General features: G+C 46.7%; 1 protein-coding gene across 1 annotated transcript in view; it reads right to left on the bottom strand.

The window, feature by feature from the left end:
• The window catches only part of SLC37A1 (solute carrier family 37 member 1), a 55,125-nt gene extending 41,645 nt beyond the window's left edge, over nt 1–13,480 (bottom strand). Inside the window, exons 1-2 of the mRNA XM_007457358.1 lie at nt 13,425–13,480; nt 4,983–5,064 (exon numbers count right to left, since the gene is read on the bottom strand). Coding sequence (XP_007457420.1) covers nt 4,983–5,064; nt 13,425–13,480 — 138 coding nt within the window. The remainder of the gene's footprint in view (nt 1–4,982; nt 5,065–13,424) is intronic.
• Nucleotides 13,481–14,727: the final 1,247 nt, after the last annotated feature.

Below are 14,727 nucleotides of genomic sequence, written 5' to 3'. Positions count from 1 at the left end.
GTGGACATGATGGAAGGATGCAGAAAACAGCCATGACGTCACGAAGCACCATGTGGCGGGGAGGGGCAGACACGGGGGTGTGCACTTACCTCCCATCTACAGATCCCCTCTCTAGTGCCCTCCACCCCCAGCACTGGGCAGCTGGAGCTGCAGCAGACATGTTCCCCGTAAGCTCCACACACACCGGCCCGTGCAGTCACTTAGGCACCAATGTATTTATATAAATGTACATTAATGAAGACTACACGCTAAACTCTGAACTTGAGCAGCTTCACCCTGAGAAACTCTTTATTCGCTCGTTCATTCCAAAAACATGGGCTCTTCGGTTCTCTGGCCAAGGCTTCAGCGAGCTGCTCATTGCCTGTGGGAATGGGGAAGGGGTCCAGAAGATGCTGAGAGGTGACAGGGAGAGGCGCAGGAGACTGAGAGCTGGGGATTCGGGCCTCATCAGGGGGAGGGGGGTTGTGTCAGCTTCACTTCACCTCTGAACGGCACACAGAGTGTCGTGTGTGCACACGCACGTGAACGCGTGTGTCCCTGTGAGTGTGTACATAATCTATACAGAGTGTATATGTTTAGTAAATTTTCTAGGGTTCATTAGGTTGTGTGGGTCCATTTATTTTAACTAGTCCTTTAGACTCCTTTTATAAAGCTCTGGGTTAAAAGAACTCTCCAAAGCATTAAGCAAAAGAAGTCCTAGAAGCGAAATGAAAGCTCTGGTGCCTGCTATGCTCTGAATGCTGGTCTTCCCACCAAATTCATGTGTTGAAAGCTAACCCCTGAGGTGATGGTACTAGGAGGTAGGGCCTTTAGCAGGTGATTAGGTCATGAGGGTGGAGCCCTCATGAATGGGATTAGTGCTCTTTTAAACGGACCCCAGAGAGCTCCTCAACCTTCCACCAAGTGAAGCTACAAGGAGGCGGCCGTCTGCAAGCTGGAAGAGGGCCCTCACCAGAAACTGACCGTGCTGCACCCACCCTGATCTGGGACGTCCAGCCTTCAGAACTGTGAGCAACAAATGTCTGCTGTCTACAGCCACCCAGTCGATGGTATTTTGTTACAGCAGCAAGAGTGGATGAGACAGCACTCAAAACAGGAAGAACAAACAACCTGGGCCCCAGCACCCAGGAGGTGGTCAGTTCACAGGAGCCATGTGAAAATGGACCAGACACACACCTGCATATTGCAAAGGTACACCCACTCACAAAGGTGTACAGAAATACATAGGGAAGCTTTTGGGTCACTGTCTTTTTTTTTTAAATGGGATCATTCTACATGGACTTATGGCCACCTTGACTCTTCTGGCTCAAAAATACCTGCTGGGAATCTTTCTGAGTCAACTGGTTTGGCTCCAATTAATTCTTTTAAGTAGTTGCACATATCAGAATATGGATGTGCCATAATTTATTCAAACTTTCAGCTGCTGATTAAGTTCACATAATAGCCACGTTTTATTTTCTTTCCTTTAAAAAAAAAATTGCAGACAATGCTACAAAAAAGATGCTTATGCAAATATTCCTAAGTGCTGGCGCTTTCATTTTTATGGACAAGATTCCCAGAAGCAGGACTGAAGGACAAGCATTTTTAATTTCAACAGGTGTTACCCAGATGCTTTCCGAAAGGCCGTAACACTTCACATCTCTATCACCCGTACCTGAAAGTCCTCTCCCGCCATCACTGCCAGCAACAGGGGCTATTACTCTTTTAGATGTTTGGCCACTTTGTGGGTATCAAGTGGTATATCCCTTGTCTGTGAACTGCCTCTTCAGCCCCTCCATCCATCGTTCCTTTGGATTTCCCAACTTCATACCCCTAAGAGGGACATCATCTTGTTCTTGGATTTTTACTTTTTATTTTTTAACATTTAAATCTTTAATCCATCCATCTATTCTTTATAAGATAGGGGTTCAACTTTATTTCTTCCAGATGAATCTGCAGTTGTGTCAACACCATTTATTGGATGAACTATACTTTTCCCATCACCTCTGTCAGCCATTCTACCGTATGTTTCCACAGTATTTTCTGTACTTTTCTACTGGCCTCTTTGTCTATCCTCATGCAATACCATAATAATTTGATTATAGTGGCTTAAAAAAATGTTCCCTTTTCCATGTGTTCCTTGGTAATTAATTCTTGGTCATTCTTTTCACATAAACTCTAAGATTATTTTATTCAGTTAAAAAAGACATTGCTGAGATTTTCAATGGAGTTGTGTCCCATTTAAATTCGAATACTGGGAATGGTAGAACTTTCCAGATTGCAAGTTTCCCACCCAAAGCCAAGGTACGCACTTCCAGCCTTTCTGTCCGCCGCTGAGGATTTCACGGCTTTCTTTTCCTGGGTCCCGTGTGTGCAGAGAGGACTGGACATTCACACTCAGACCGGTCAATGTGACGGCTCCCCTCGGGGACCTTGGATCCCCTGCAGCTCAGGCTCTCCCTGAGAACCCTCTGCTTTCAGGCTTTTGTTCTGGCCCAGCCCGGGGGTGGGGGGCCAGGGAAGAGCCCCTCCAGAGTGTCCCTCGGGCAGCGTGCAGGCTCCACCTGTCCATCGGCCTCCAGTTAAGAGGCAGGGCTAGCACTGGAGCAGCTCTCAGAAGAGAGCGGGGTTGTAACCCCACCTCCTCCCAGCCCTGTTTTCATCACTATCACTTATTTTTCCTTTTTGCTATATACTAAAATCAGAGAAAAATGAAAGGTTTCATCAGTGGTTAAACTAAGTCTAAACAGAGTAGCCTCATGCCACCACATGTCACGTCCCTGTAAGTGACATTAAAGAATATGAATCATTTTATGATTCATCGCCCCTGGTGATCAATTCCAGGTACGCAAATATATTTTAATTTTGTTTTGCTCACAATGTGCTAATAAATATAGGTTACAGATCATTCAGGCTGTTCCTTGGGTCAACAGCACCATTACTACTTCTAGTTTTATAAATAAGAGGAGCTAAATACAGCATAAGGCATTGCAAAGTAAGTTATCATATGTAGTTTGACATCTTATCTATCTCAGAAGGCAAAGACGCCCCGGGCTTCTGCGTTAGGCCAATCCACATCCAGGCACGTCTAAGGTGCTAAGTCAGACTATCTGCATGTTGAAGAAAATCTGGGTGTGATGCTGCGACTGTACCCAGCTTCTTACACCTGCCCTAGAGACCCTGTGGCAGGGAGGGTAAGGGCAGGGACCCTGGAGTCAGCCGGACCCCGTGGAATTCACCTGAGGTGGCCCTGGCCTGCACAGAGGAATTAGGCTCCTGAGTCTCAGTTTCCTCAAAAGGACACCCACAGGACTGCCGTGACGATGAGATTAAATAAGGGAGGCGTGCACCTTGTCAGGCACGGGGCTCAGCCAGTGGCAGTCGCCGTAACTGATGAAAACTTAACTAAGAGCCGGACCCCTCATCACTAAGCCCCAAGCCCCCGACGGGGAAGCTGCGAGAGTGGCCTGGAACAATGCCGCATCCCTTCCTGGCTAAATGGGGACCCTCGTGGCCACCAGAAGGAGACCCTCCAGTGGCCAGCCCCCCGCCCCCCCAGCATGCTGCCTCGGTCCCGACACGGGCCCTGCGCCTGTCAGGCTGCTGCTACACCGTGACGCCCCCAACAGGCCAGGACTGGCCCCAGGATCCTCGCCCGGCCTTGCAGGATCCATCGGAGCCGCAGGAAGGCTCCTGACCCCGCTGGCTCCTTCAGTTCTAGGCACTCTCTAAGGTCCCTTCCACGGTCTCTTCTCTTTTCATAACTTGCCTTTCTCTTGAGCCATATGTGTTATTTCCCTAACCAGGAGGACAGGAATTAGTAGCATTTAAGTTGACAGGGGCGGGTTGGTCCTTGGTACTGATATTAGAGACACTGGTCAAGTGGATGAAGGCCCACCCTCTCCTGTCCCATCCTTTTCTCTGTTTTGAAAACTGCATTATAAAAGGTCTGCAAAGATTGCCATAGTTATTCAAACTTCGTACATCAAAAAAGGGAGAAGTTTGCGAGCGACTTGAAGGGCCGGGGAAATTCCTGCTTACTAGGGGTCAAGGAGGAATTTTAGGATCCTTGGAGTAGATGGATGATGTTTCACGCCCACTGGGAGTTGCTGGAGACCGGCGAACACAGAACCGTCCAGAGAAGCAACAGCCTCGGCACTGCCTCTGTCACCGGCCGGGAGCCCGAGACGACAGCTGTCCAGCAGTCGGCCCCTCCTACCCCCGACCCGGGGAGCAGAGGAGGCAGGACTACAAAGGTCAATGGAATCACAGTCCTGGACCTGCATCCCGGCCAATGAGGAGAAAGTGAGGGAGGGGCAGTCGGGCTGTAAATGAACTACCTTTGGCCCTGGACCGTTTCCTCGTCCCTTCTATAATAAAGGCTCAGCAGCCATTCAAGCCAGTTGACAGTCTGCAGGCAAAATGATGTCATTCCAGTGTGGGTAAGAAAACTACTCTGCTTTTTCCCAGGTTACAACTGGCTATACAACTGGCTACTACGTAGGACTGTCTCCTTTAATCTTCTTTTCCCCAAGTCGAGTGAAATGCCTGCTTAATAACTTCCTGCCCACCCATCACTCACACAGAAACTCAGTGTTCTAAGAATAATGGAGAAACACCACCACTGCCAGACTTAGGATCAAAGCCTAATGACCGCAGAAGCAATTTGGGGAACATTTTTAGGCTGGATATATTCGGAGGGAAAGTTCACACAAAACAGAACAGATATTTAATTAAGCTTTAGAATTCTGGAACAGTCAATGAATATAACCAAAAGTATACTACCTCTGAAATTATAAATCCTAAAACCATTTTAAAGCTATTAATTTCAGAAAAGAGAAACTAGAAACCAAAGCAGCAAAATACCTTGCTTCTCAACAATCCATTTTCTCCATTTATCTTACTGCTCTCCCCCAAACTCCCCTTCCCCCCAACCGGCTTACTAGCTCCTTACAGAGATTACAGGCAGGAAATGACATTGAGTGCTTTTAATGATTTCTTACCTTAACTATGCTGATAGGCTTTCGAGATAAGTGAAAACTTGCATACAGCAAAAATGTCAAAATAAAAATGAAGGCTCTGTACCTGAAACACAAAACAGTGGAAGGGATGACATAAAATAATCTAAGATGCTATATGATCCAGCAACCCCACTCCTGGGCATACACCCAGACAAAACCGTAATTTGAAAAGATACATGCACCTTATGTTTGTTCATAGCAGCACTAGTTACAATAGCCAAGACATGGAAACAGCCTCAACGTCCATCGACAGATGAATGGATAAACAAGATGTGGTACATATATGCAATGGAATATTACTCATCCATAAGCTAGAATGTAATAATGCCATTTGCAGCAACATGGATGGGCCTAGAGATTATCATACGAAGTGAAGTAAGTCAGAAAGAGAACAAATATCATATGATATCACTTATATGTGGAATCTAAAATACGATACAAATGAACCTATCTGCAAAACAGAAACAGACTCACAGACATAGAGAACAGACTTGTGGTCGCCAAGGGGGAGGGTTTGATACATAGCTTTCTGAGGTCACCATGGGTACTGACACCTCCTTGGTAGTGGGAGGGGGAGGGGGAGGGGGAGGGAAGGATTGGGAGTTTGGGATTAGCAGATGCAAACCACTACATAGAGAATGGATAGACAACAAGGTCCTCCTGTAGAGCACAGGGAACTACAGTCAATATCCTGTGATAATCCATAATGGAAAAGAATATGAAAACGAACATATATATATATAAAACGAACATATACACGTATCACTTTGCTGTACAGCAGAAATTAAACACAACGTTGTAAATCAACCATATTTCAATTTTAAAAAAAGGTGCATGAAGAATCCATTACAACGGTATTCTTAAATTTCCTTATGCTCTATGTTTTTTACTCAGTCCTACATCAAAGTTCAATCCTGTTTATAACACCACTACAATATTTTTAAAATGTGCCACTTTTACTTTGTTAATCGAAACTATTTAAACCATCATGAGAAAAACGAATCAAAGAGAAACCTGGGACACAGATGTACACATGGGTTTACAAAGCAGACAAAAAGAATGATGATTTAGTTTGTAACAGAATCAACTGCAAGCGACTTATAAGCCTGCTACCCTGGGCATTTAAGATCATATTTATTTTTTACTTTTTAGAAGGACACAGCAAGGCAGAAATATAACTATTTCACCAGCCTCAGTGAGAACAACTCAGTTGTTCATAGCTGACAACTCAGTTATTCATAGCTGACAGGCTATGAATAAGGCCAATGGCATAAAAACTATTGGCCCAAAGCCCTGCTGCTGTGCTTGGTTTATGAGAAAAGCAGTTCGAGAGGAAGTGCTGAGGTGTATGGAGACTACAGACAAGAAGATACTTTAGCAAGAAGATGAAAGTTCATTCAGGTCTAAATGTGATTCTAAATGTTTGAACCACCCTATAGAAAAGCGGCCCTTCGGGGAAGACAACGGGTCAGGAGGAAAAAGTCCTTGCGGCCCCTAACCCTGAAGAACCCGTCCTGTTCTGGTCTGGAAAGGCCAATGACCTTCCAACTGCGTGCCGGCTTAAACCCATAATGACCCAAGGTGGAGGCCGGGCCGACAGAACAGACAGGGGCTTCAGGGGGGCCACGGCCCACGGGGAGGCGGCTCATTCAAGGCCCTCGATGAGGAGAGGACCTTCCTCCTGTCTCTCACCCACATTTCCAATGTTGTGATTTACTTCTCAAGGGTAGCTTTCTGGACTAACACGAAGACTCCTGAGGGTGTCTGGCTCCCTGGCCACCAGAAAAGGCAGGAGTCAAATAAATATTGCCAGCTTTTTAACAAAAGGTCATATTTCAGGTGGGAAAAAAGGCTTGGTAGTACTGTGGGACTCAAACTGTCAAACCTCTGGAACACCTGTGCTTAGCGAGGGCACACCACACTGACTTCATCAAGGAAACATTTACTGATGGTTTTCCTAGGATTCTTTGCTCTTCGAGCCCCTGCCAATGAGCAGGTAGGAAAAAAGTGAAACTATAACCAAGTGAGTGTGTCGTCTATCGCAAAGAACACTGACTGTGCAAGTACAGTGGACCTGTGACAAAAGTCTAGGCTTTTGTCCTTGTGTTTCTGAAAGTTACCCGTTTTGGTAGGGGGTGGAGGTTTCTCAATTCCTTGCTGGAAGCTCTCCGCATCCCACCCCCTGCTCCTCTGCACCAGCTTATGAAGGTTCTAGACCAGTGGAACTTTCAACACCCGAATTTCCAGTCCATAGCTAGACTCACTGGTTGCTTGATGCCCACTTGCTAGGGCTAGTGTGGACTGTGGGGGACCCCAATTGGCCCCCATCTGAGTACAGAGCTCCTTTTTCCCATCTCCACAAGGAGTAAGAAAATATTCTCAGTCTGAGTTACCTCCAGCCCCTCCCAAATCAGAGTCTGAGAGGATTTGGAGCCCTCAAGGATGCTACATACAACCAGCTTACAGGTGTGCCATCGGCCAGGAAACTCTGAATTTCATCATCACCCAGCTCACAAGGATTTGGAAAGAGCAGGTCTACTTAAATGGGCCTTGGGGGGGCTTCCCTGGTGGCGCAGTGGTTAAGAATCCACCTGCCAATGCAGCGACACGGGTTTGAGCCCTGGTCCGGGAAGATCCCACATGCCGCGGAGCAACAGAGCCCGTGCGCCACAACTACTGAGCCTGTGCTCTAGAGCCCGCAAGCCACAACTACTGAGCCCTCATGCCACAACTACTGAAGCCCGCGTGCCTAGAGCCCATGCTCCGCAACAAGAGAAGCCACTGCAATGAGAAGCCCACGCACCACAACGAAGAGTAGCCCCCACTCGTCGCAACTAGAGAAAGCCCATGCACAGCAACAAAGACCCAACACAGCCAAAAATAAAATAAATTAAATAAATAAATTTAAAAAGAAAACGGGCCTCAGGTTCATGGTCTCCGCTCTCCACCCAGAACATTCCACTTATAAATATTCTAGTTTTATTAAGTGCATTTAATGTATCTATTAAATAGAATAAATAAACCTCGAAATAACGAGCTCGTCCATATGCCTCGATCAGGTCTGAAGGCCCCTGGGGCCCTAACACACCTGCATTCATTCCTAGGCTGTCAAGCTGTCCAGGTTATTGGAACCCAGCGGCCATTCCCAGGCCCTCGCCTTCTTGTCTAGCGGGTGGTCTTGCATGGGATGCTCACCTGCCCAGAGCCTGCAGGGGCGGAAGCCGTTCCCATGACCGCCCCGTGCTGGGCGATGCCACACGCTGGAGCACAGCCACGGAAGCCCCGAGCACACGGAGGGCTACAGAGTGGAGAACTCACCTCCAGACATTTTCGGTTCACTTTTGGGTGGAGGTGAAACACCTTGATGAATCAGGCCCTTTGGGAAGAGTACCGGCCTGCCGGTTAGCAGGGTTCTCGGAGGGAACCCGCTCTGCAGAGTCAGGGCAAAAGGTCAGCCTACCCTGCAAACCGGGAGTTTCCTAGACACGCACAGAATGTATGTCTCCTAAAGACGAACCCAATCTTTCATTTCGCCAGTAGCAGAGGCCAACTCTATTCCCTCTGCTTTCAAATCCTTCCTCTTTCTTTCCTCATCTTATTACGTAGGATTTGAGGAGAGGGGAAGACCCAGCAGCTAGAGGCTGAGCTTTCCACTTCTGGAAGGCCTAAACACAGCCCCACTGGTCACTTTTAAACCACTGTGGGGCTGGTGCCTTCCTAGCGGCCATGGCAATACCCCCGTCCTGGCGAGCGAGCAGACTTTTTACTTCTGCAGGGTTATCCTGGGTTATGGGGATTCAGCAATCCTCCAGAAGTCCTTTCCCGTTTTGTAATTCTGTCCTCATCCACCTTCCTCCTTTATCACTTGTGAAGCAAGGACTTTGGATAATATTTGTTTCCTTTTATCCATCTTGCAGTGGGTTGAATACTGTCCCCCCCAAAATTGATGTCCACCATAAATCTTAGAAGGTGGCCTCATTTGGAAATTGGGTCTTGCAGATGTAATTAGTTACGTTGAGGTCATACTTAACTCACGTACGACCTAAAATCCACTAAGATCCTAAATCCAGTTCCGTGTCCTTATAAAAGGCCAGGGGGAGACACAGAGACAGACAGGGAGGAAGGCCACGTGGTGATGCAGGTAGAGCTGGTCAAGGGAAAACTAGGGCCGCCGGCAGCCGCCAGAAACGGGAAAAGGCGCAGAAGCGTGCTTCCCTTGAGCCTTACGTGGGAGTACGGCCCTACCGACACCTTGATCTCAGACGTCTGCCTTCCAGAACCATGAGAAAATTAATTTCTGTTTTTTTTTTTTTTTTTGCGGTACGCGGGCCTCTCACTGCTGCGGCCTCTCCCGTTGCGGAGCACAGGCTCCGGATGCGCAGGCTCAGCGGCCACGGCTCACGGGCCCAGCCACTCCGCGGCACGTGGGATCCTCCCGGACCGGGGCACGAACCCGTGTCCCCTGCATCGGCAGGCGGACTCTCAACCACTGCGCCACCAGGGCAGCCCCAATTTCTGTTCTTTTAAGCCACCCAGTTTGTGGACTTGTTATAGCAGCCCCAGGAAACGAATATAATCCGATACTTTAATTTCTGCTTTGTGTTACATTTAGGCTTATGAATATTAAGCAAATACAATTAAAAATGAATTATTTAAACCTTTACTTCATCAGTGTTCCACTTACTTTCTGTAACAATAGATAGCATTCTCTGTATCCACCAATACTACAAGAATAGTGTTTGGGTTAACCCCAAGTTTCTAGCAAAAAAAGCCTATCTCAGCAAGGCACCTTCAAAGCTTCCTCAGCAATGTTCTAGAATGCCGCAGGCATTCCCAGACAATTCAGAGACTCAAGGGAGAATATCGTTTCCTTATTTGAGTGTTATTTATCTCGGTCATATGCAAATAAGTAAAAAGTTCTTTAGACGAGAGTTACTGAACAGTATCGTTTGGCACAGAAATTAGTAAGAAGACACCCCTAATTTAGGAACAAGGAAACGAGGCATACTGTGTCTCTCCAGAGCACCCTAAAGGAGGGCCACGATGTCAGTAATGTTATCACTGACCGCTTGGTTTAGGGGCTTTCTGCGTGGTCGCCCCTCAGAGAAGCTACAGTTTTTCCCTCTAGTAGTCAATAAGGAGTTTGTGGGTACGTACTTTGAGGTTACATAGATATCCTGTTCCTCCAACCTTCCCCCCGTCATGTGTGTCCATTGATGATCCTTGCCTAAACCAAGCAGCTCAGATGGTTTCAGATGGCGATGTTCCAGCTTGGACACTCCCGCTCTACTTAGTGGCTGGCATTCTACTGTGGGAAAGAGCTTTCCTTCCTCCCATTTATGCATCATTTAGTTATAGCAGAATGGACTCACTGGATTCTTGTTTTATTCAATGGGCTATAATCCATTACTGATATAATTTATTTCAAATCTCATCCCAGATTGGGCCAGTGAGCGCCCCTTCATTTTTAAGCACTTTCTTATTTTTTGGCACAAGATATTCCAGGCTCATCTCACTTTCCCTGCCCAGTGCTGACCCAGCCTCCAAGGATGCCTGACTGGCTCCTTCAGTGGAAAACGTTACAGAGAAACTGAGATCCAGCACCGGGTGTGCTCACTGCTGCCGGGGTGTTACTGTTCCCAGGGCCCCTCAGCGGGCAAAGAGAGGGCATTTTACATACACGCACACACGACCCCCCCCATACATACACAACACACACACACACACACACACACACACACACACACTACATATACACACATCACACACACAGCTCTTCTTGATATCTTTAATTCCAACCCAACACCACATGGTTCATTCTGTCCCTCCTCCCCCCACCACCAATATTCGTAACTCCTTTCCCATCAGCGAGAAGCTGTCTCTCTTCTGTGTTATTCCTGACAAAGATGCATAATCTGAATCTAACCACGAAGAAATGCCAGACACACACACACAAAACAAGGGACAGTCTATAAAATAAATGGCTTGTATCCTTCAGAAATGGCAAGCTCATGAAAGACAAAGGAAGGCCAAGAAACAGTTCCAAATTAAAGGAGACTAAACCCACAGGGCAACTAAATGCAAAGTGTGGCCCCAGAAGACATCCTGGCCCAGGGAAAAAAAATCTATAAAAGACATTATTGGACATTTGATATAATTTTGAGTATGGACTGTGGATTAGATAATAGCATTATATCTGTGTTAAACTTGCTTGTTTTGATCTTTGTGTGCAGTTATATGAAAATGTCTTGTTCACAGGAAGCACACAGTGATGTATTTAGAAATAAAAGGGCATAAATGTCTTTAACTTGCTTTCAAATGGTTCAGGAAAAAATGTGTGTGTGTATATGTACATCTACACACACACACACACACACACACACAGATGAGAGAAAGTAGGGGGAGAAGCAAATGAGGACAAATGTTAAGAATTTGTCTGCCAGTTGAACCTGCCCCCCCATGGCTGGACCAGAGGCGATTCACCATTCCCTCTGCCCTACGTTCACTCAACTCAAGACGGAAAGTCCCAAGAGAGAGAGGCCCATAGCCCACCTTAGGTCCTCTCCTGCCTCCTGCTGGACCTGGGCTACGGCGGAAGGTCACGGGGCTACCATAACGGGATGGAAAATCCTGAGACTCACCTACCTATCACACCTGCAAACAAAGGAGGGAAGTCAATTCCCCAAAGGAAATCAAAGTGCTGTTAGGAAGAGGCAACGCATGCTGGGTAGAAAAACATAAAAAATGTCCTTCACAGGAATGTTAGAAGAAAAGCTAATTCTCTTCTTTTACAGCTAAGGAAGCTGAGATCTAGAAAGGTTAAATAACCTTTCAAGGGTCAAAGAGCAAGTTTGAGGTAGAGATGGAATAGAAATGAAGACAAATATGCTATCTCCTTGCAACTCACAGTGTGGTCTATGGACGCAAAGCACCGCATCACCTGGGAAATGAAGACTCTCAGTCACCACCCAGATCTACTGAGTCAGAATCTGCATCTTAACATGTTTCGGGTGATTCCCATGCACACTAAAGTGTGAGAAGCACCGTTCTATCTCTGTAGGTCTCAACCTTAAAAAAGAAATAGAATTTGTGATTATAAGAGTTCTACAGGAGCTCCTGGTAACATTCTTATTTCCTTCTGTGAGTTTGAAATTGTATCAAAATAAAGTTTCAAAACAAGGGAAAGATAAACACCCGCTAAATAAAAGGGAACCACTTGTGGCTAGATTAGCAGTAGACGGGAGATGAGTTGACAAGCGAACTGCTGTGGAAAGAGCCAGATGTCTGAGGTCACACCTGAGATCCTGTGGGCGCTCCACCCACCAGCCTGGGCCTGAGAAGCTGCAAAAGGTGTGGAGGCCAAGAGTGCGCTGGTGAGACGGAGCTGAAGGGATTCAGAACACGCTGCTGCAGCATCAACGTTATTTTGAGCAGAAGACACGTGAGTCCTGAAATCTCTTATCTGCCTAAAAGCAGAGCCTCTGAGAAAGAACTCAGCTGTCATAAATCCTCCCCTGGGAGCAGCCAGGAGAGACCGAGTCTGAATGACAGGAACGGGATGTGCCCACATCACACCTAAACAGACATTGTCACAACAGTATCCTAGCTCTCAACTAGTCTCCTAAGGGCACATTTACCTTTCCAAAAAGTTACCTGTTTTCCAAAAACTGCCCTTCTCTTGCCCCTCTTCCCCTATTAAGATGGTATACAATCCCCAAATTCTAAGGCCCCCTGGAGTCACGTTTTTCTGTGAACTCCCACACATATGTGGTTAAATCTGTCTTTTCTCTTGTGAATCTGTTTTTCTGTCAGTTTAATTCACATGCCCCCAATCATTCAACCTAAGAGGGTAGAGGAACAATTCTTCCTTCCCAACAGAGATCAGCAGGGGAGAAAACCCACTGAGAGTGTGGGTTAGAGACTAGACAGCCCAGCTCTGCACGCCACCCTCACCATCCGCCTGCTCCAAGGACTGTGGGATTCACGAATCTCCTGTGAGAAAGATTCTCAGAGCACACCAGGTGCTCTCAGAACAGAAAGTGATCTGCGTGTAACTTGTTCAGATTTCATTTTCTCTCTGAAAGTCCTGACCCAGCGAGGCCACTCACTAAGCTCAGAGCTAATATACTTATTTCACCCACAGCCATTTTATTATCCTGCCAGCAGTCAGTGGTCATATTTCTGTGGGTGGGGGCCAGGATTATCTTCAGTGGACCAGAAAGCACTGAAAACCTCGAAGGTTTTCAGTCTGTCTGTCACTGCCAGAACCAAAGATGGACAACTCAGCCGTGTTCCTGGTCACCGCTTCCACCACCAATAAACCATTCAACAGTTATGGGGAGGCTGGTCATCCACGTGTGTTTCATCGTGAAACTGGGGGCAGGGGGCACTGGCTGCATGGAGGCACCGTGTCCAAGGACTTACCACTGATCCCTGGAGAACGAGACGATGAAGCGAATGCCGGGGGGAAGTGGGGCCATTTACGTCTCACTGACCGTGGAGCTTCAGTCACGAAATAAGATGCTTCATAGATAGGTTCTTAATCCTGGGAAGCATGCAGGGGTGTCCTGTGGGGGGTCTCGCCTCCCCTCTTCCTTCCAGCAGAGGCTCGGCTCTCTACAAGGAGAAGGAGGGGTGGAAAAGTCAAGTGTTCTGACAATGGCACCGTCGGAGGCCCTGGCGGAAGTAACCGCATGTGGTGTGGTCACCCAGCCCACAGCAGAGCTGGACTTCCCTGCAACAGGGCGCTCCCACCACGAGAGCCACGAGGTAGGGGTAGAGCCTCCGTCCTGGGGTGGGGTGGGGGGCAGCTTGTTCAAAGGTCACTGAAATGAACTTCACATGATGTGTAAGAAAGAACCACTGATTACAGAAGAGCTAACACTTGTCCTTCTCAAACTCTTCCAGAATACAGCAGAGGGAGGAACACTCCCACACTCATTCTACGAGGCCACCATCACCCTGATACCAAAACCAGACAAGGATGTCACAAAGAAAGAAAACTACAGGCCAATATCACTGATGAACATAGATGCAAAAATCCTCAACAAAATACCAGCAAACAGAATCCAACAGCACATTAAATGGATCATACACCACGATCAAGTGGGGTTTATTCCAGGAATGCAAGGATTCTTCAGTATACGCAATTCAACGTGATACACCATATTAACAAATTGAAGGAGAAAAACCATATCATCTCAATAGATGCAGACAAAGCTTTCGACAAAATTCAACACCCATATATGATAAAAACTCTCCAGAAAGTAGGCACAGAGGGAACTTACCTCAACATAATGAAGGCCATATATGACAAACCCACGGCCAACATCATTGTCAATGGTGAAAAACTGAAACCATTTCCACTAAGATCAGGACCAAGATAAGGCTGCTCACTCTCACCACTATTATTCAACATAGTTTTGGACGTTTTAGCCACAGCAATCAGAGACGAAAAAGAAAGAAAAGGAATCCAAATCAGAAAAGAGGAAGTAAAACTGTCACTGTTTACAGATGACATGATACTATGCATAGGGAATCCTAAAGATGCTACCAGAAAACTACTAGCGCTAATCAATGAATCTGGTAAAGTAGCAGGATACAAAATTAATGCATAGAAATCTCTTGCATTCCTATACACTAAGGATGAAAAATCTGAAAGAGAAACTAAGGAAACACTCCCGTTTACCACTGCAACAAAAAGAATAAAATACCTAGGAATAAACCT

Source organism: Lipotes vexillifer, unplaced genomic scaffold (genome assembly GCF_000442215.2).
Source record: "Lipotes vexillifer unplaced genomic scaffold, Lipotes_vexillifer_v1.1 scaffold1944, whole genome shotgun sequence".
NCBI lineage: Eukaryota > Metazoa > Chordata > Mammalia > Artiodactyla > Lipotidae > Lipotes > Lipotes vexillifer.
The sequence above is the reverse complement of the archived record's forward strand: the minus strand, read 5'-3'. Positions and strand labels throughout refer to the sequence as shown.